The 22,292-nt window shown below is 40.5% G+C and overlaps 1 protein-coding gene across 39 annotated transcripts in view; it reads left to right on the top strand.

Annotated features, from left to right (window-relative positions):
• Positions 1–22,292, top strand: part of rims1b (regulating synaptic membrane exocytosis 1b) — an 80,531-nt gene that overhangs the window by 36,765 nt on the left and 21,474 nt on the right. For 12 of the 39 annotated variants that reach the window (XM_078946562.1, XM_078946553.1, XM_078946593.1 and 9 more), the window contains 16 exons: positions 1,983–2,272; positions 3,398–4,263; positions 9,844–9,884; positions 10,669–10,779; positions 10,904–11,003; positions 11,583–11,706; positions 12,095–12,141; positions 12,234–12,349; positions 12,445–12,575; positions 13,300–13,471; positions 14,913–15,066; positions 15,225–15,281; positions 17,950–18,103; positions 19,361–19,471; positions 19,729–19,791; positions 20,073–20,150. In XM_078946562.1, the coding sequence (XP_078802688.1) occupies positions 1,983–2,272; positions 3,398–4,263; positions 9,844–9,884; positions 10,669–10,779; positions 10,904–11,003; positions 11,583–11,706; positions 12,095–12,141; positions 12,234–12,349; positions 12,445–12,575; positions 13,300–13,471; positions 14,913–15,066; positions 15,225–15,281; positions 17,950–18,103; positions 19,361–19,471; positions 19,729–19,791; positions 20,073–20,150 (2,615 nt within the window). Of the gene's footprint in view, positions 1–376; positions 477–1,421; positions 1,659–1,982; positions 2,273–3,397; positions 4,264–9,843; positions 9,885–10,668; positions 10,780–10,903; positions 11,004–11,582; positions 11,707–12,094; positions 12,142–12,233; positions 12,350–12,444; positions 12,576–13,299; positions 13,472–14,912; positions 15,067–15,224; positions 15,282–17,949; positions 18,104–19,360; positions 19,472–19,728; positions 19,792–20,072; positions 20,151–22,292 lie in introns of those variants that run through there. The other 27 variants (XM_078946615.1, XM_078946610.1, XM_078946600.1 and 24 more) reach the window with 9 other exon arrangements.

Below are 22,292 nucleotides of genomic sequence, written 5' to 3' on the forward strand. Positions count from 1 at the left end.
GCGCCCAGCCACCCCCACACCCAGACCCCTGCCGCAGCAGCAGCCGGAACCCCCCAACGCCACACGACAGCAGGCAGGGGACAACCGCCCCCCGGGCGACCAAATCTGCCACCCAGGTCAGGACCAGCAGGACCGCCGCTCGGCCCCCAGAGCCAGAGAGCAGGGAAGCACGGGGGAAAGAGAGCGGCGCCCCAGCCCAACCAGGAGAACAGCCCCCCCGCTGCACCGGAAGAGCCCAACGCAGGGCCCCACCCGAGAAGGGCACCCACAGCCCCAGACGAGCCCCCCATCACCACCCAGGAGTTCCGGGCATCCCCCCGCCCCAACCCCAGGTACGAGCCAGGACCCCCCAAGGGAGACCCGCTCCAGGCAGCCACCCACCCGGCCCACGGTTGGTCCAGGGAAGAGCAAGGCAGTGGCCAGCCACCCCCACCCCGGAGGGGAGCACCCCGGGGAAAAAGGGGGGCCCACAAGGGGTGTAGTAAATATCATTCAAATATCATTCTTATGTCCCGGAATCGAAACTCCCCCAAGACGTTCAATGGAAATTCAAACCTAGTAAGGTTGTCTTAAGTTTGAACTGACCTGGCTCCATTTGCTTTGGTTTTTGAAGTACTTTGTGAGGGACGTGAACGCATGGGACTTGATGCAGACATTCCCAATACCCACATTGTAGGATGCCCACCAGAGGAAAGGCAAAGACTGCCCCCCACTGGAAAAAGAGGGAACAGTGAAGACTTCGAAAAAGGAGTCAGTGTTACTTCACTTGCCAGGTGGCATCTCCACCACCAAGTTTAACCCAACTCAGTGGCCTTGAGGTAGAGCGTCTACCCTGAGATCTGAAGTTAATGAGTTCAAATCCACAGTCAAATCATACAGTCAGCATTAAGGGATTTAATTTGGGGGTCACACCGCCAAATGGTTCCCAAGTGCGGCTATGTGCAGCTCACCGTTTTCTCAAGGAATGTGTCAAAACCGTATAACAAATATTACACATCCATGTGTGTGTCAACTGATGGGACTTTAATTTTAACCCCAAATGTAATGTAATGTCCACCAGAATTATACAATAACAAAAAAGTTGTAAATGAATTAATTAAATTGGGGCCTTTGGTTCCATTCTGATGATGGTCAAGGATGCAGGGTTGGCGTCCTTTCAGCCTCCTAGCAAGAAACTACTATTGAGGACCCTGAAGGTTAGAAGCTGAGGATTGTGAAGAGTTCTGTCAGCTGATGATGGGTTGAATAATGGTCAAAGGATTACTGACTACTGCTAATCTGCATCCCATCAGATGAAGGGGTAGAGAGACAGCAGTGTGTGGTTGGGAGGCAGCCTGACAGCTGTGGGATGTGCGAGCAGCTGATTTACTCCAGATTAGTCTGGACATGCACCAAAAGCACTCAATCAGGCCACTGTGAATGTGCCGATGCTGACCGCTAAACCAAAGTGTCGGACGTGCAACCCTGTTGTCCAGGAGCAGCACTCTCTTTTCTAGTTAAGTTGGAAGTTTTTCCATGGAATGCGAGGGATAACCAGTTCTCCCCACTGCTTTGGATTTAATATGTGCAAAATAAATCGGTGGGATTATGAATACGGAGAGATAAACTTTGTTTTTGCATGGACGAAGTGAGGCAATATTCTGTAGCCATGGCTACATGTGAGTATCTGAATGTATGGGATGGAAATATATGGGGGAACTTAATTTTCTTGTATTTATTTAAGAGTTGTCAGGATTTGACTCTCAGGATGTGTATTTTTAGGTCATAAACTGCAGAAATAATCCCCTGATGATATGACATGACATAAAGTGCACCATTTAAACTTAACCTTTGCTTATTTATATGTAGAATTCATTAAAGCTCAGTTATGATTCTATAAATTCCAAATTTATCTACAAAAATAATCCATGTTGTTGAATCCTGACTCCTTAATGTCTCAGGGGAATCCTTGCCAATCTCTTGATTCCTTTTAACCCCTGCAGGTCATGTGGGTATGCAACCTGTGCCGTAAGCAGCAGGAGATACTCACCAAATCAGGAGGATGGTTTTCAGGGTCGGGGGCGCGGCTCGGGAGCCTGGACACCTCCTCGAACGACTCGACCACAGGAGGTGAGGCCCAACGGGACAGGAAGCTGCTCCGCTCCAGGTCCCAAGCACCGTCTTCCAACACCGGGCCAGGGGACGGGACGCAGCCTCCCTCCAGAGTTACTGTTGCCAAGGGGGGAGACGCCATGTCTGGCTCTCGCTCCCAAAGCGAGCCACCCAAAGAAAAGTAAGACCAGAATCACAGTCTTTAAATCTCCGGTATTTGCTGTTGGATGGGTGTGACGCATTGAAATGTATATTGTGTGAGGAAAAAATAGATCTGTGCCTCAAAGTAAAATCTGGGTCAGTCTTAGGAGGTTTTGATTGAAACCCGTTCTGTCCCATTGTCAGTGTCTATGAGGATTTAACTCATTTTATATTTGCTTGATGTTTAACTTTTTTTAGCAGCCAAGTTATTAATGTTGATTTTTTATTTTATGTATCATTATGAAAAACAGACAAAAAATACCTTAATATAGAAAAAAAGACGAATGATGATAAAGTGTTTGTGTTTCACTCTCTAGCCACAAAATTATTAAATGCCTGAAGCCTTTAAAGGTGTATTTTTAATAATCAAATAGGTTTTTTCTTGCTTTTCAACAAACATTTTTTTCTTGATTTAACATTTTTTTCTCCCCACACATTGAGTTATTTGATGGGCGCAAAGTTCAAAACACCCATTTTATAGGAACACGTGATCGTAAGATGCTTGTGTCATCTTCTGTTTGCCGCTGTGCAGACTTTACTTTTTGGTGTCAGATATTTCAGCCCACCATCCTTTCTGAAAGCCTCCAGAAAGTTTTTACACAAACAACTTCTTTGCAGTTGATTCTTTTTATCATGTAGATTCTTTTGTGAAGTATGTCTTGCTTTTCCTCTGCTTATCAATCAGCTGATGGATGAGATCTACTTCCGGATTAAAAAATGGTCTTTCCAAAGTCCTATAGATGAGTTGTATAAATGAAAGCGTAAGACTGATAATACCTGCCTTAAAAACTTTAATCTTTTTCAAAGCTTAGAAAATCTAGCAACAGCTGTAGCTGTTGGCGACACTCAAACAGTTGTTGCAAGAGAGTTTCCAAAGCGTGTAGTTTAATCCAAATGTGAGCGTTATTCTCACCAAAGTTAAAGATCTTTCCAATAGTTTAACAGTCATGGAATACCAGTTTGGTCTGATTTCAATAAAACTTTGTAGTATTTTGCATGTTTTTCTCTGATGGGGTCTCTGGGGAAGGCTTTTGTTGGAACTTAATTTATGAGTTTTTACAGATTTGTGTTTTATTCTGGTTGAGTTTCTGCTCTTCCTTTGCAGGAAAAGGCCAGTGTCCCTTCATGAACAGAATGGAAGGGGGGCATCGGGCCGCGGCAGTGGCCGGAGACCTGCTGCAAAGCTACAGTCTCAGTCATCCCTGGATGAGCGTATCGTTTCTGGAGAAAGAGGAGAAACCAGGCTGGGAAATGAACGTCGGCTGGAGAAGATCCACTCCCAAGACTACGAGGACGGAGACGAGACGCATCAAAGGCGCCCGGACAACAAGGAGCAGAGGGAGAGGCAGCGGCTTGAGGAGGAGTACCAGAATCGTTACCGAAGTGACCCCAACCTGGCCAGATACCCGGTCAAACCCCAGAAGGAGGAGCAGGAGATGCGCATGCATGCCAAGGTGTCCAAAGTAAGGCACGAACGTCGACACAGTGACCTCGCAATCAACGAGGTTGGGCTTGGGCCAGGTGAAGGCGGGGGAGTTACGGGAGGTCAGGTGCCTGAAAACCGTCTTGTCAGAAGGGCTGGAAGGCGGGAAGGAGAGCGCAAAGCCCTCCTGGATAACCACCAGGCTTACCCTACGGATAGGACCGTGGGGGTGGGAGTTGGGGGACCACCTGCAGGAGTTGGAGTACGATCTGGACCCCAGTCAGGGGGGCCCGCCCCAAACAACAACCGCAGAGAGCCTGGTACCACACGGACACCGAAGGACAAAGAAGGGGCAGACCTTGTCAGGAAGGACTCCCAAAGCTCGGATCAGTCGGAATCTTTGCGGCCGCCCCCTTCGCGGTCCTACAAGAGCAAGCGCGGAATCAACAAGAGACAGATGTCCATCAGCAGCTCAGAGGAGGAGGGCGGCTCCACGCCCGAGTACACAAGCTGTGAGGACGTGGACATGGAAAGCGTCAGCGAGAAAGGTCAGTCACACAGATGTGCTCACGCCAATGGCTTACTAAGTTAAATCTCTGAACTTGTGTTCACTGTTTGCTGTCGTCCTCATTGCTCCGTCTTGTTAAAACTTGCTAATGATCTGCGGCAGCTTACGGCTACATCTTCCTTTGGTTTCCATGAAGAAATGAAAACAAACCTTTACCCCCAAGTTTGTATTTCTTACTTCATGGTTTTCACTGCTGACTTTAGCCTTTAGCCTGAGCTGTTGAAACTCAGCAAATACCCAGCGGGTTGAAAGAGGCAAATGAAGAAGTGTTGCTGGTTCAGCCTCCCTGACTGCTGTGAGGATGCAGCTGCACAGCATGCAGTGAGCATGTACACCTCTATGGATAAACCTCGCTTCTCTCAGGACGGCTCTCATTTATTTGGAGAGTCCCTGTGATTTAGGCCAACAGATTTGTAGAATTAGGTCAGCGGCTTGCCGGCTAATGCTTTGCGAGCAGCAGTCAGGCATCTGAAATCAAGCCACGGCGTGCAGAGAGGATGGCGGATTCCTGGAGCTAGTTGTGCTGTTTCTGCTCTTTGCTGCTCTGTAGTGTCCAAGTGCAAGGGGGCCAGAGATAGAATTTGCTAGCTTCACCGGCGGTGACAAAAAAATAAAAGTTTTGTTTCAGGTATTTTAATCCAGATTAATCTGAGGGACTTTCAATGAGTATCTGAGTAGGATTGGGATTATTAGCCGTTTTAAACAACCCATAACTAGCAGTTCCTCAAATCTAATCAGTGGCATGATCCTCTTGTTTTTTCAAAAGCTGGATTCTGGGATGTGTTGCGCTTCAGTTAGTTTTAGCTAAATAAATGGAATTCATCATGTCTGGACATGTGGACATGGGGTTTCTTTAGATGATATTTGGTTTTATAAAAGAAGACACTTGAAACTATCAGAGCTTTTTCAAACAGGCCCTTTGACTTGGATTGTGGCAATGTAGGAACAGTTTTGTTTTTTTAAAAACATGTTCTAAAAAAAACAACAGCGGGTTAAGAACTAAACAATTCATTCTGAAAAGAAAAGCAGCTAAAAGCCTGAAGAAAGTTAAATTTAGGTCAGTAAAAGACTTTTAGCTTGGTTTGACCCAATGAAGAGGAGCAGCAAACGTCCACGGTCCCCGCATTCCGGCTAATATAATGTTCAATGGAACTGGTTTACCCATTTATCACAGCAGGATCATTTTTGTCACATTTACAAGCAAATTGTGAATAACAGTCAGCGGGCAAAAAGGCTGTTTTGTGGCAAATAAGTTTGGACAAAAACATTTATTTGATTTTACAAAATGCTCTAATTTCAGCCTGGAAATTTGTATTGTATTTTCAATAAACAGAAACATAACTTTAGTCATTTTTCAAAAGGAGCCAAACTTCATTATCTTCAGGAGATTTTGGAGGAAGGTCGAGAGTAAAAAAACAAAGGAACCAATTTTTTTCCTAAACTTTCAGCTAATGAATCGTCAAATCGTTATTTGAATACAGCTGAAAACGCTTCTCGTAACGTGGCAGATGGTGCTGTGACGTCATCCTAAAAGCTACCTTGTAGTTCCTTGACAGAATTCTCTTAAAATAATGCCATAAAACCACAACGATGACACACAGCAACTCACTGAAATGTGGTTGGATGAAGCAGACTTATTAAAACAAATTTGAACTACAAATTGCTTCTCACTGTTTTCTCAACAGTCTATAAGTCATAAACTCTTATCAGTGTACCTTCATAGACGTCTTCTTGCCAGTAACCGCCCTGTATCAAGACTCCACCGAACCAAAAAAATTAGTAAAAAGGGTTGGGCCTGACGTTGATACAGACGTTCAGAATTGGTGAGCGAAATATAAAGTTTGAATGAACTAAGCCAACCAGGACTGCAAATGCAGGACTTCCATAACTCCCGTCTCTAGTTGCTTTGCCATGCCCTCGTAATTCCTGACCAATGAATAAAGAGATTTTTATTTATGTGTTCTTGTATACAAGCTTTGGTTTGAATCAGGAAAGGCCGCTTGATGACAGTCTGAATATAGACCCAAACGCAAGGTTCAGAGCTCCATCCGGAACAAGTTATATGGACCGGGTCCGGACCAAACGGTTTTCCCAGTCTGAAAACAAGCCCAGCTGTTAGACTCTGATTGAGCTCTAAAAAAGTGTTTGTGTGTAGTTTTTTGCTGGTAATAAGCATTAAAATTAAACAATGTTAAAGGGCCATAATTTGGTTTTCCGGTTAGAGCGCATCAAAGCCTGAGGGGAAGCGGCTTCAGACGGGCGGAAAATCGAGGAGCTGTAAACAGTAATAGCTGACATAAGGCTGAATTTCATTTAGTGAGCCTTGGAATTTTAAGCCAGTAAATGATCTGAATCAAATCTATTGATCTCTTTTAGGTGCTTCAAATGGCTTTATTAGTTTTGTAAATCAGGGAGCTCATATTTCCCCCAGCTGCAGGAACTGTTTGCACATTTGGCAGGAATTTAATACCAGATAAAAGCTCGGTCTGTTTTAGTTTCTGAATGCAAGCCTATTATCGCACTAACATGCCTGACTAACACATTTGAAACTGATTTGACAGGTAAACTGTTATTAAATACTGCAGATTTATATTTTCTTTAGCATTTAAAAAAACTTTATTCCTCCTGGGTTTTTCTTTTTAATCATGTGGGAGAAACTCTGTTTTAGAGGCTGAATGGCAGCGTCATCACAGAGTAATGAGATTACTCTCCAAATGGAATGGGAAAAGGTAGTGTGTAAATGGAATGCAGTGGATTCTATATTATCCTTTTCTTGGTACGACTTCTATTTGTCTGAATGAATTCAACATGTAAAAATAAATGTAACACAAATTCAGAAAAGTACCACCAAAGAGGGAAAGCTGAAACAGATCAGGCCAGAAAAATCTTTTCACGGTGAGCTGGACTGGCAGTCAGTGATTAGAAAAGTCAAGAAGGATGTCTCTCCTCCTCATCATCACTTCTCCTCTTTGCTGCCATTAAACAGAAGATAATGAACCCCACCAGCAAGGAAAACCAATTATTACTAAATTCAAATACCACAAATAACTCTTTTTGGGGCTTGTATAATATTTTTTGTTGTTATACTTCAATTTTTGGATCTCCTTCTGTTTTTAATTGAGTGAATGTGTCTATTGCCATGTTGAGAGACAAATTTCTGTTCCACTGAACAGACATTAAAGTAGTCTATTTGAAGCAACTATAAAACAACTGCATCCAGCTCTCCTTAGTCTCCGGGTAAAGGTCACAAAAATGACTAAAAAGATAGTGAGTCATTTTAACAACAATTTGATTCATATTTGTGGTTGCGGATTTGATTCATAGTCGATTTTGGTTTATTGTGAACAATTCGATTCTCTGTCCTAATATTGATCCAGGACATCTTTAGAAAATTAAAATTCAACCAGAGTGACTCAAGCTGATTTCAGACTGGACATATTTTGTTTGCTTAATTTGTTTTCCCCGATAATCCGGAACAAATTTACATTCAATTGGACCCTGGTCCGGAACCAGGAACCGCTCTCAGACCCATCTTTCGAGGTGGTCTCGGTTCTTTTCAAATCGGACTGAGCTCTGGTTTGCTCTGAGGTTTTCTCAGTCTAAATAGGCTCAAAGTCCAACTCCGATTACCTTTTGATTTATTGTCAAAAGTTTTCCCAGTGGTCTTTTAATTATGATTAAGCTGTTAAAGCCAAAATAATGATAAAAAAAGTCATTTTCTAGGACATAGTTTCTGCAGAGCGGCAGGGTTTCATTGGAAGCTCACCTCTGAGTTGTAGGCGGGACTGTTGGCTTGTAGTTAGCCTGCCCCACTTCCCATCATCCATCTGTTACACGCTCTCCAGCTATCTTACAGCCCCCACACCCTTAACCTAACATTAGCAGTGCGCCAACAATGGCAGCATCCCTTTTTAAAACAGTTTTCATCAGCATGGATTTGTCTCTCTCGTGGGGTAAAACGGCACAGCAAAAGATAAATTTTCACATCAGAAAATCCGAAAAGTCTCAATTTTCCCAATATGCTGAGACTGGAAAATAGGAAAACAAAAGAAAGATTTACTTCTATTCACTTCAATGTTTACATTGTCAGTGGTCAAATAAAGTTTATGGTGAAAATCTGGAACATTTAGGATAATGTCAAACTGTTTTAAAAAGTGTTAGCCTCTATAGTTTCTAATTCTACACTATAAGTATCAGTACTAAAGAGAACATATTGATGGTGGAAGGGCTGCAGGAATGATCAGGACCTCTATCTATCAGAGATTCTATTAAAGATAACATTGAATTGTTTGGGGGGGTAATATTTGAGAGATGAGCTCATAATTTTTGCTATGGCTGGGGTTTGTGTTTGTGCAGTCACTTGTAAAAAGGCGAAGGGAAAAGGAGTCATTCAAAATAAAAGGAACTGTTTGGCCATAAAGCAAAAGACACGGGCCAAGCAATGATATCTGACATCGGTCCATTTTGGGGGATACTGTACTTTAAGGCTCAGTTGTATTGGTGGAAAAAATTAAACTAATGTAAAAATAGAATAAAATCATAAAAGTCTGTAAACATACGTATGCCTCTCAGATAAGCACAGAAGTGAAATATTTTTATTGCTTCAGCTTTTTGCTTTCACATCTTGTGTTTTTTTTTTAAATCTACATATTGGACAAAGATGCAATAAGGTCAGACTTATACACCTTTTGTCATATAATCCAATTTTTGTTCATAATCGTTCCATTTTCCATTTAGTTGACCACTCTCTGCATGTCCATGTTCATTTTCCTCCAAACTGGAGCTACTCATAGGAGTTAAATATCCGTCCTGTTGGCTTCATTTGATGAAATACTGACCATGAATCAGGGACTTTTTTCTCAGTCCAACCATCTGTCAGTGGAAACGACTGCTGGGATCCATTGATAGATCCACAGTCGGGGTTGCTTGACTAGCAATGAAGATTTTTAACCAGATTCCATTCAGTTTTCTGATTTTATGGTCTTGTAATGCCTTCCATTTATTTTACTTTTTTTAAAGTACCCTTATTTCTTTGCTTAAAAGGGATCCCAGCTATGTGCTTGGGTTTTTTGTTACAGTAAAAGACAGTTTTTCATTTAAGAGCAACATTGTAGTGTGATTGGAATTCATGAAAAACATGTCTGAAAACTGTAGTAGTTGATTATTATGGTCGGTATTCCTTCAAAGTAAAATGAGCTAACTATGCTGTCAATAAAATATCAGTAATTGTGGCTATGCATTAGGCACCATCGGTAGTGTCAACCGATAAAATACTAATCAGACATTATAAAAAAAATTAAACTACAAAAATACACATTTATATTGTAAAATGGTCAAATATAAAGATAAAAATCTGTGTTTTGGGGTTTTAGTTGTTGTTTTTCTCTATTTTTATTAATTTCCTATTGTTTTCTTTTTATATTGGGTGTTTTTGGTGTCCCTTATTTTGAGGTCTCTAATTTTAGATCTCAAAGACCTATTTAAATTATCTAAAGACACAGCAGAAAGTCTGAATGTCACAAAGAATAAACGGTCATCTGTTTTATTTTATCCCTGACAGGTGACTGGGACTGTCATCCTCTAGATCCTACAGCGTGGCACGTAAGTCTGCAGAAAACATCCAGAAGCTTCTCACATGAAATCTGCAATGATTTAAGAGAAATTCCCTGCTAGACACATTAAAACTTTAAAACAAAAGCTTTCTTCAGCTCTCCTTTCTTCTATTTTCACATCTGTCCTACACATTGTTAAGCTAATCACTGACTATATTTTAAAAAAATCCCAGTAATATAGTGATTAATCCTTGGTATATAGTTGCTATATATTTGATTTGGTAAGTCCATTAGTTTGTCATCTTGCAGCCACTGGATTTTCCTAAACTTTCTTTACTTTCTTTTTTAGTTCTTGTTTTATTTTTAGCTGATAGCATTTTTTAAAATTTGCCAATAGAGAAGAAATGAATTAATTTGTACTCTAAAAGCAGATTTTTCTAATATTCGCTATAATAGTATATAATATATTTGCTATAGGCGCTTTGATTTTCATGGGACTTGGAAGGGAATGAACACTTGTTATTAGAAAACTTTTAATAACAAGTGTTTTACTAAATATGGTGAGGTTTTTCATTATACATTACTTTTGAACTTCTATTCAACATTTTTTGTAAAATGTTTTTCCAGTATTTCATAGAATAGAATAAAATATAATAGAATAGAATGTTTTATTGTCATCATACAGGAGCATGACAAAACTAAAGAAAATTAAAATAACGTTTTTCCTCTTAAAATGTGAGCGTGTAACGGTACAAAGCCGCTGTATTTCTGTACAGCTAAACACAATCAAAAACAGGCCCTTTTCTTGTTTTTAATGTTTGCTGTCCCTGCAGCATCCAGTTTCGTGGCAGCCGTCCAAAGAGGGCGACCACCTCATTGGACACATCACATTAAGCAAGAGGTCAGCCATGCCACGAGAGGCCGGCTCTCTCCTGGGTCTGAAAGTAAGCAGGTCTTCCAGAGGAAGATTCATTCCTCATGAAACTCCATGTCTAAATCTTCAGTAAAACAAGTTCATGTTTCTCAGTGTTGTCCTCATTTGTTTCTCTGCTTAAACTTTGCGTACAGGTGGTGGGGGGGAAGATGACGCATTCAGGAAGACTTGGGGCCTTCATCACCAAAGTAAAAAAAGGCAGCCTGGCAGATGTAGTGGGACATCTGCGTGCAGGTACATAACTGTAAAAAATAAAATAAAAAATGTAAATCTATGCATACTTAACGGATAATATAGATTACCACTTTACTTTTTACATAAAACAATACATTTAGTTTTTCCTTAATGTTCCGTCAACATTTTTTAAGATGGTAGAGCGCTTGGTGAGTCGGTAGAGTGAAAAAGTCTGTGCACATTACATGACATCACAAAAAACATTTGTTTTACTCATGTCCTATTGTTATGTGCTTTTTGCCCAGTAGCCTTTTTATATAAAATCAATGTTCTCACGTGTTTCAATCTGATTTAAAAATATTTTCTTCAACACTATGCCAATGTTTAGTTTGAATATTTAACCCCTTTATGTCAGACTTCGCTAATTTGCAACGTACCATATAATCCAGGACTCCACTTAACCTTGAATGGCAAAAACATTAAAGAGTATTAATTAGTATAGTTGAAAATAAATTCAGACATGAAAAGGTTTTGGAAGCAGATCCTTGTTGCCCTGATCAGTACAAGCTCTGGATCAAGTCATCCATTTACATTTTGGCTGAACTTCATCCTGAGCATCTTTACCCACCTTGTTATCAGGTGACGAGGTCCTGCAGTGGAACGGGAAATCCCTCCCAGGAGCCACCAAGAAAGAAGTGTACAACATCATTCTGGAGTCCAAGGCCGAGCCTCAGGTGGAGATTGTGGTTTCCAGACCAATTGGGTAAGATTGATGCTTTCAGGACAACATTTCTCCCACTTTGCATTAAAACTGATTATATTCTGACACTTTTGACATCTCTCCTTCCTTTATCTAAAAGCTCAGTCAACCACATTATGTCCAAAAACGTCTTGAGAAAAGTTTATAGAGCGTATCAGTAAGTAGATTTGTTCAGTGGAGCCTGTCTCCCATCAGTTGTCCCTAAAATCTATATGATCGAAGAAAAGAATCCCTTTTTTCTCCAGCTCCTTTCCTCTGCAACCCAATGTGTTACCCCGGTTTTTTTATCCATCCAACTTTTTCCAACTGTTATCCGAAAGGATTAGTGTCTAAATTTAAAATCCATCAAGAGCAATAATCCTGAGCAAAATGTGTTGAATGCTTTCTACAGAGACATCCCAAGAATCCCAGGGTCCCCCCACCCTCCTCTAGAATCCAGTAAGTGTCAAAATAACTGGATCTCCTTTGAACTTGCTTTAAAATGTCCTTTTTGGAACAGTAGAAGAACAAGTCTGCTCCTCACATCTCAGCAGGTTCCAGTTCGTTTGAGTCACAGAAGATGGACCGGCCTTCTATATCAGTGATGTCCCCTACCAGCCCGGGTACACTTCGAGACCTTCCTCTGGTGCTGCCTGGACAGCTCTCTGTGAGTGTCTGAACTTCATTGATGTTGGTTTTAGTTCACCTTCTGGGCCAGATCTCTTTGGACACTGAGTCCTGCTGCCTTACAAATGGTTTCAGGTGAAGCTGTGGTACGATAAGGTCGGCCATCAGCTGATCGTCAACGTTCTTCAAGCCAAAGATCTGCCCCCTCGACCTGACGGTCGACCTCGGAATCCATACGTCAAAATGTACTTCCTACCTGATAGGAGGTGAGATCCATCTTTACCAAGTATTGTATTCTCCGCGCTATTAAATCCTTCATCATTTTTAAATTATAGCTTTTATAGTGTGCGATTTTGAATAGTACAGGGCGATCTGTCGTCCGTCTGTTTTAAAAAAAAAAAGGTTTTCATATAACTTCTTACAAGGTTACGCGTTAGTGTAGTCATAGTAAAGTTTGTCTTAATGGTATCAGCCTGTTTACTTACATGTTGTGAAGAAGGTTGGGAGGTACAGGTATTGAACATGCTAACGTGGCTAACATGTAGCGTGTCACAAACAAGTTGTCGAGTTACTGTAAACGCAGGTAACCCTTGTGCTATCCTAGGCACTTTAACATTGGGAGTTGGGTCATCTGGACCCACTAGACGGTGCTTTTAACCTTTTTTCTTCAATGTTTTGTGATCTTCACTGGTGTCCATGGATTACATGAAATCTTTCCACCTTTATCCACCTTTGTCATGGTAGGGAGAACACGTCAATGTAAGGGTGGGGTCATCTAAGATAGCACATAAAGTCTGACTGATGCGCTTATCTGCGACTCTTTTGTCTTGCTTATCGTGTCTTAGAGTTTGGTGCGCATAAGACAGGTATATGACAAAAGCTTGAAAATTGACTATTCATCAACGGTGTGCCTTATAATGGATGTGTATAGTGCAGAACTACAAAATATGACTGATTTTAACTATGTTTTTCTCACTTAACATCCTCCAGCGATAAGAGCAAACGACGGACCAAAACAGTGAAGAAAAGTGCTGAACCCAAGTGGAACCAGACCTTCATCTATTCCCACGTTCACCGACGAGACTTCAGAGAGCATATGTTGGAGATTACAGTCTGGGATCAGCCCCGGATCCAAGAGGAGGAGAGTGAATTCCTAGGAGAGGTGGGTTCCACAGCAGGATCTAAAACTGAAAAATATTCTATTAATCTTTGAGGAACAAATTGGAAAACAGAATGAATGAATTGGGCTAATATTCTCATGGGACAATCTGCGTTTTTTAACATTAGAAACTCAGAAAGTGCAGCTTCTGTTTGATATTTCAGTCAGAAAACATCTGAAGCACACAATATTTAATTTTTGCAGATGGTGAATAAATAAACACTGAACAAAACCACAGAAACTGTCACACCAGAACTAGTGTTGCATTTTTATTTAGTTAGGTTTATTTATTCTACCTCATAGGACTTTCTTTTTATTTTTTATCCTCTCATGTCTTTCTCCTTTACACTTTTTTAGATCTTTCTAGTTTGCACGAGAGTACAAGACACCGAAGCCAAATTCCTTGTACATGCGCTGTACTTGGCCAATAAAGCTGATTCTTTTCCTGAAATAACTATTTTAGAAAAGATTTTTCACTAGTTTAATGAAAATATGAAATTCATTGTTTAATATTTTATGAGCTGCCTATCGTCCATCTCCTTGCCTTTGGTAGTTAAAGTTGTTTATTCGATAAAGGCAATAGTGTAATAATTTGGGGTGTAACAAGTCATTTTAACAAGGATTCGATTCACATCTTAATTTATGTTTGCTGATACGATTCGTAGTCGATATTGGTTCATCTTAAACGATCCGATTCTCTGATCTAAAATCGTCCCAGAACAGAAACTTCAACCAGTGTGACTCGGAGATAAATACCTTGGTACTGAACAGTGCAGGTGAAGTTTTCCAGATTCTTTGTATTTTTTTTTTACAAGATAGTGAAGTGTAAATAAAGATATGTACAAACAAACAAGTAAACAAAAATGACTGACAGATCCTTTCACATTTTAGTTTTCCTAAAATGTGTTCAGCCCACATCCGAATGATATGAAGGGAACATTATTAAAACATTCCACCGCACATGTCTTTGTTAAATTCAAAGTGTTTCCACACATTAGACTGGAATGATGGCTGAATGTTTGAATATTTCCTGAGATTAAACCAGATGAGGGTTGCACAGTGGTGCAGTGGTTAGAGCTCTCATCTGACAGCAAGAAGGCTCAAATCTTGACTGGGCTTTTTCTGTGTGGTGTTTACATGTTCTTTCTGTGCATGTGTGGGTTTTCTCTAGGTACCCCGTTTCCTCCCACAGTCCAAAAACCTGCCGGGTCAATGCTAGGTTAACATAGGTTAGTTGGTGACCTTAACCTGCCCCTATGTGTGTATGTGAGTGTGTGGTCCTGGAAACCAAAAAGGGATTCTGAAGATAGATGGATAACCAGATGTTGATTTAAAAAAAAAACTTTAAAAAGCTGTATTCTGATTTGTTTTCTACTTGTAACTAAAACAGGCAGCAGGATAGAGGCGTTTTCTCACGCACCCGCTTGCTTCTCTGTGCCATCAGATCCTGATTGAGCTGGAAACGGCCTTGTTAGACGACACCTCCCACTGGTACAAACTCCAGACGCACGACGTGTCCTCCATACCCCTACCCCAGCCCTCTCCGTACCTCCCTCGTCGCCACGTCCACGGAGACAGCCCCAGCAAGAAGCTCCAGAGTACGTCTGCCCTCGCCGTGTGGCGGCCTCTGAATCTGCAGCCTGTTTGCTAACCTCTCCTGTACTGAGCTTCTCCTCAGTGTCTCTCTGTGGGAGACGGATGGACACAAGGCCTCCACCTGTTTTTATATGTGTGTTACCTTTGTGTGTGTGCGCAGGGTCTCATCGCATCAGTGATACAGAGTTTGATGATGGTTTGCTAGTTGGGACTGAAGGTGGGTGGGGGCCATGGTTGTTTTGCACCGTAGAAGCTTGTCGGCATCTGACACCAAGTGAGGAGCTTCTGTTTCCCTGAAACCTCCAAAACTCCATCCATTTTCACAGATTTCAAATTGACAGCCTCCTCCAGCTCCGCTGAGGCTGAAGGGAACAGCTTCTCCTCTGCTGGACTGTAGAAACACAGAAGCGTGCATGTTAGACCGTAGAGCTTGAGTTTTTCACTGCTTCTCTCCTGCATGCTTGTACTTTGCTGCTGCCTCCACTGGAGTCACCGAACATGAGCAGAAGAGGATAGTTGTGTGCGTGCTGACCAGCAGAGTGACGACTGCAGCTTTGCTGTTCGGCTGTTTCTGCTTTGGCTTCCGTTTGCGGGCAGTCTAACCTTCAAGGAGCCGAATGGAAAACCTTTACATGCGACCAAAAAGCAGTTTTATTTGTCGGTCACTATTCTGATACAAAATGTCTGACCTTAGCTGGATGACGTAGAACAGGGCTCTGCAACCTTTAACACTAAAAGAGCTCACTGTTTGGAAAAATACACTTGTTATTGTGAACATTTATAAAATGTAACTTCTAAATAAGTATTTTATTTGTTATTTTTAATTATTATATATACATAATACATATATGTATACATATACATGTTAACTTTTAGTTTTGACAGCAGTAGATACAAATTTCTTTCAAAATAAAAGACGCCGTATTAAATAAAGTAAGATTGTGATCAGAATATATGCTTTAAGCTCATTCTGATGCAGAGTAGTGTTAAACCCTTTACCATCATTTTCCTCAGTTATCTGACATGTTAAAATACATAAATAACAAAACTTTATTAACTAAAGCAAAATGTCTAAAACTACAAAACCAAATGTTTATTCAAAGCCATTTTTTTCAAAGCTAAAAAGCCACAATGGAGCCACGTGTTGCAGACCCCTGTCGAAGAACATAAACATGGCAATTCTATCTGAGCTACTGACTTTATTCAGAATCCATTTAGACCCACGAGTGTGAGTGGAATCTTTGGTTTGCTTCGAAAACAGACATAAAAATAGTTTTGATTGGTTTTTCCACACTGAAAAACAGGCCCCTTAAAAATCACTCAAACGTTCTTACCCCATTGGCAAATTTCTTTAAATGAGCAAAAGAAATCTGCCAATGGGGTAAGAAAAACGGTCTGATCAAGAATTCTTTTTTAAGCAAAAAGACATGTTCTGTTAAAATTAAGATTATTTTGCTATTGAAAAATGTTTTTGATGATATTTCTCTTGCAAGACAGAAAATAGTATAATGTTTTTTTGGGGGGGGGGGGGGGGGAGAGTGTCTTTTTACATTCTTAAGATTCAGGTTTTGCAGTGCATTTATCAAAAATTGTTTATAAAATAAAAGAGACATTATACAAAGTGGCAGATTTTGTAAAAATGATGGCTACAAAAAAACATGTTTGAAGGTGAAATTGAATAAAACAAAGCAAAGTGGTAAAAACCTTTTTAATTTCCATCATCCAAACCTCAGGTGAACCTTACATCTAATACACCAACCAGTGTGGAATGAAACCAGCATTTAATAAGATACATGATAACAAAACAAACAATTTAGGAGACAGTTGACATGTTTACACTCTTACCAGAGTGTAAGTTAGGTTCATACTTATACTGGTAACAGAAATAGTGGTCACATGTAAATGATAAATAATAAAAATAGTTGTAAAATAAAAAACCAACAAAAACATTTTTTAAATTTAGTTTTTTCCCTCCCTCCCCCTCCTTAACGTGACAATTTAAGTAACTGCTTGTAGCGTTTCAAAGTAATTTTTTAAGGATTCCATCGTTTATAAAAGCGTTTTTTTTTAATGATATTTTTATGTTTTCCAATTTGAAAAAAGACATTGTGTCGAAGAGCCAGGACATCGGGGATGGTAGAGTGGGCCTCTTCCAGAGTAGCAATATCTGTCGTTGTGCAATAAGCGAGGTGAATGAAATTAATATTATTTTACCTGACTGACGTCTTTACTTTGGGGTTGGGAATAACCAATATTCCTTTGTGGGCACAGCGCCTCCTTCATCTTTTTTTTCTACGGTTCTTTAACCAACATAGAAGTAAATCACGTTTGCTTCCTAATATTGTCACAAGTAACAAAATCATGACACATAAAACGTTACATCACACCTTTTCACACAAAACATAAACCAACATAATATTTTTTACATTCGTGTCACATTACTAGTAAATTCAAGGTAAAATGACTTTTTTAATTCTCAAGAGTAATCTGTAACAACTCTTTTTCTAAACTTCCTGAGTTAAAATTTTAGTACGAACATAAATGAAATTATAATTTGCAGATGCTTCACAGAAGAAGGCGCTTATAAAACTGTTCTCTTGTAATTATGTTTACCTCATTTTAACGGGTCAAATCAAACATTTTTCCTCATCAAAAATGACCAACAAAACATCAATAACTTTCACTTCTTTTTCAAACTGCAGCTTTTGCTGTTGTAGCTTTGACCTCCGTTGCAGAGACATTGCAGAAACAGCTGGCAGGTCGTTTGGTGTAAAACATCCAGAGTTGATGTTTCAACAGCCACAAACTGGGCAGCCTCTCTAGTGTGACCGAGCGATGCAGAGTCTCCGCCACAGGTGATGACTGTCATGTGTGCACGTGGACAGGTGCAGAGCGGCACTCCCGGGATCGAGAGCGGAGCAGCACGTTGGCTGTGCCGGAGCAGCAGCGGCCCGCCCAGCACCGCTCCCGCTCAGTGTCTCCTCACAGAGAAGACTCCTGCAGGGCTCGGTCTCGGCCCGCCCACGTACCGATGCAGAGGTGAGCCTCCGCTTCCGGATTCAGCCGATTAATGGAAGAAAACGCCGTCCACTAATCTGACCAGATTGTTTATTGTTGTTTTGTAAACTGTTTAATGTTTTCCCAACACTTTTGTAGTGATGTAACAATTGACTGTGTATGAGAACTGGACTGAGTGACCCCTCTCCCCTCGTGTTCCAAACAGGAAGTATCTGCCGGCTTCAGGGGGCCAAAATTCCATAGACTTCTATAGAGAAATAAACAGCTATTACTCAGTCATTCTAATTGTCAGGATAACCATTCTTGCTCTCATAGCCTTTTTCTAACATGTTCTGGCTAATCCCTTTTTTTTTCATTATATATTTTCTGTAGTGCATGTTATTCAAGTAATAAACTGGCCAACCAGATGCCTCAATTAAAGTATGTGGTGCCCCTATGTCCAATATTCAAAATGTTTGATTGACAGATTTTGTGTTGCCCACTTTCAGTGGTAGGGATGTGGAACGTCACTCCTGATTGGAACGAGTGTTTCTCATAGAAATGTTGACTCAGACCAATCACTGCTCAATAACGATTCCTGGTTCCAACATAGCGATGTCGGCACCGTGAAAACATGGCGACTGACATAACTTCATTGGCTGGAGCCGAAAGAAAGGCATTATGGCTGACATTACACACACTCGGTCCAGTTCTCAAATACGGTCAATGAATGCAACATCACATCAAAATTAAATCCAACACAAGTAGTCATCCTCTCCGTTCACATTTGCGTCCACTAAAACAGCTAAAAACCTTCCTCTATTACTTTAGGTGTGCCTCAGGGCTCCCACCTGGAGTTCTCCTCTTTTAACATATTTCTTCTCCTTGGTAATATTTTGTGAACAAATAAATAAGACAAACATTTATTGCCTACACCTCACTGCTTTACAAAAAAATACACATGACAAAATTGTTGTTTGTTTCTGATGTTATAAAATCCATCCACTTGGTCAACCTGATCGACATTCTTCCTCTTGTTGACTTTTTCTGCAGCATTACTTCTTTTTTTATGCTAACAACACACAACCTTGTCTGGCAAACCTTATTCCTCACTTCCATTATTCCTCATTACCATCTAACATCCTGGTTCACTATCGTGATATAACTGACCCCCCCCCCCCCCGCGTTCTGAACCATTTCAACACAGACATAAAGCTGTTGTGTAAGTGTGTACTGAGACCTTTTTAGTGCACCTTTTTCTCATCTGGTTTGTGAAAGAAATGAAATGTATTTCATCAGGAGTTTGGATGAGATCCATCAGAACCGGCAGCACTCCCCCTCCTGCTACCACGAGCCGCAGCTGGAGCACCAACGCTCCGGAGACTCCGACTATGAATACTCAGAGGACAGGTAAGAGTTTCCCTTCAAAGGCTCACGCCTTGTCATGCTAATGATTACTTATATATGAGGAAAATCATGGGTGTGTGTTTAATTTAATGTAGGCAAACTAACCAAACTAATATCACTGGTGTGATGAAACCTTAAACCTCAGAACTAATTATTCCTGTTTTGTGTTGTCATTCATAAATTGGGTTTCCATCCCGTTCTGTTGTGTTTCCTCGCCTTTTTTTTTTGTTTTCATTCGTCCATGGTCACGGCAATGACAGCGAGGTCCAGGACACGCACAAGTCTATCAGGGGCGGGAGTGCTGAGTGCCTGCACACTAACAGGTAACCAGAACAGAGACGGATCCAGGGGAGCTTTATTGTGAAACTCTGGTTTCCATCCTCATTGCTTTCCGTCTTAACCGTTTTGTAGCAGAAGAAAAGTTTCGGTTAAATTGTTTTTTTTTTAGCTTTTTGGCGTCACAGCTGCAATATAAAACGCAAACTCTGATCGACATACGACGTCATTCTTGCATGCTGCCTTTTTCTTTCCGCCTGATCTCATTGAATTTCTTTCCACCTTTTCTTTTATCCTTCCTTCATTGTGCATGAACTCATCCAAACAGGAGTGTAGGTAGATACAGCAGCACACTCCCCCCCAAAATGCCCCTGTTAGTAAACAGTATCCATAAAGACATTTACAGGTAAGACCTTCAAACATTCCTTCCATCCGTGTGGCATTCCATATTTCTGCAGTTCTCAAGGAGTTGTTCTGTCTGTAGTCGTGCTGCTTTGTCTTTGCTTCGTTTTGCTGCCTTCAAGCTTTTGCTGTCCATCATTCAGATTGTCACAAGTAGTGAGAAAAAAGAGTGTGGGAGTTAAGGGAACCTGAGGGACATTTACAACAGTTTTCCTCCAACATATGAGAGAATTACACACAAACATAAAATTCCAACTAACAAAACCGACACATCAAAGTTTAACCTTTCAGATTTGAGTGCAGTTTGGTCCAATTCTATGGAAGCGATACTGTAGCATAATTAAAAATAAAACTTAATACCAGAAATGCTTTTTAATTTTCGAAATGAAGCTGCATTTCTTGACTCAAAATTAAAAAGAAAAAGCGATCCGCCAAACCACTTTTTCTTTTTCTTCTTCAACGCTGCTCATTCTGTCACTTAATTAAAATGATAAAGAAAAAAAATTTGACATTTCATTTTCAACAAGTTCTCTGGTAAATGTGTGGCGAAAGTCATTTAGAAATGTCTAATTTGACAATTAAAATGGATTAACAGAAATGCTTTTTCATTTTCAAAATGTAACTGCATCAAATGACTCAAAATTAAAATTAAAAATCAATACCTCAAAATGCTTTTTCATTTCCTATCTAAAAACTGCTTATTCTGTGTCATAATTAAAAAGAAAATGCAAAGAGGGGATTGCATTTTCATTTTAACATCCACCCTGCGAAAATGTCGCATATATCAATTCGACTTAGCATTTCCAGAAGGGAGGCGGGGCGGAGGAAAAAAGCAGGAAAAAAGCACTGACCGCACAGATTTAAAAACAAATATGAGCGAGCAGGCCCTCAATAATAATCATGACAGTAATAAAAGCACAATTAGAACATAGTCTCCTGCAGCTTCGCGCTAAGTGCGTGTTGGTCCAACCAGCAAATGGCAAAAGTTTAGCATGGCGAGATCTGCTAGAGCTGCTCATGGGGCTGTAGCTGTCTTCGAACAGCAAAGTCAGCGCGGAGCTGCAGGACACTACCTTCTAAATGTGCAGCAATGAGCAACTTGGATGTAAATATGTGGGAATGACATCAGCCTTTATTTTGTCTGGACACCACTGGAAACACAAATTCAAATGATGGTTTAGAGTTTCTCAGATCTGCAGCACTTCCACCTTCGGCGATCTGGAGCTTCGGATCGCAGGGCTTCGCGCTTTTGAGTCAAACAATGCAGCTTCATTTTGAAAAGGAAAAAGCGTTTCTGGTTTTGACTTTTATTTTTAATTATGCTACACAAATGCTTCCATACAAACCTTTTCTGCATTTTACATGTAAAAGGAAGCGACACATTTTCTGTTAAAATCACCCATTTGTGCCAATAAATCGTTCAACTGATTCAGAGCAGCTCTGTCTTTTGACGTTTACAGCAGAACCAAACCATTTGAGATGTCAAAGTCCTCAGGTTCAGTGGGAGAAATTGCAACAAAAATCCAACTGAAAAGCAATGTTTAAACCCAGCAAATGCAGCAGCTTCTCTCTCTACAAGTAAACTTGGAGGAAGACCAGAATCTCATCTTAAAAGATGAGAAATGTTGAGTAAATCTGCCAGTAACCTAGGCTTCTTTTGGCACTTTTGGCCACGCTGCAAAACTGGTAACTTGTATGGGGGTCAGATATGGTTCAAAAATGTAGGGCCTGGGATTAATCTGAGCAGTCAAATGTAGAAGAAATTTATCAAAAATGTCAAATACAAGGTGATAAAAAAAACGGAAGCTATGCAGTTATCTAGATAGAGATCATTAAAGTGCACTTTTGACTTGATGTCTCACTTTATTCAGGATAGTGCACTCCATATAGATGTTTATCCAAAGAGAGCTTATGTACTTTTGTATGTTTCAGGCTTATAAATACACAAAACGCTTTCCCTCTTTTTACCTCTCAATAAAATCTACTATTTTCCAAAGCAATCAATCTTGGATCTTGCTATTCTAAGTAATCAAAGTTGATACAGATAATTTAAAAAAGAAAAAAATGAGAAAAAATGTGTTGACTCATCCTCAAGGATTCATTTATTAACAGACTACTTTGTTGCCAAAATGGCACTTTTTACCTA

This window comes from Oryzias latipes, chromosome 1, assembly GCF_053564925.1.
Source record: "Oryzias latipes strain Hd-rR chromosome 1, Olatipes_Hd-rR_3.1".
In the NCBI taxonomy this organism is placed as follows: Eukaryota; Metazoa; Chordata; class Actinopteri; order Beloniformes; family Adrianichthyidae; genus Oryzias; species Oryzias latipes.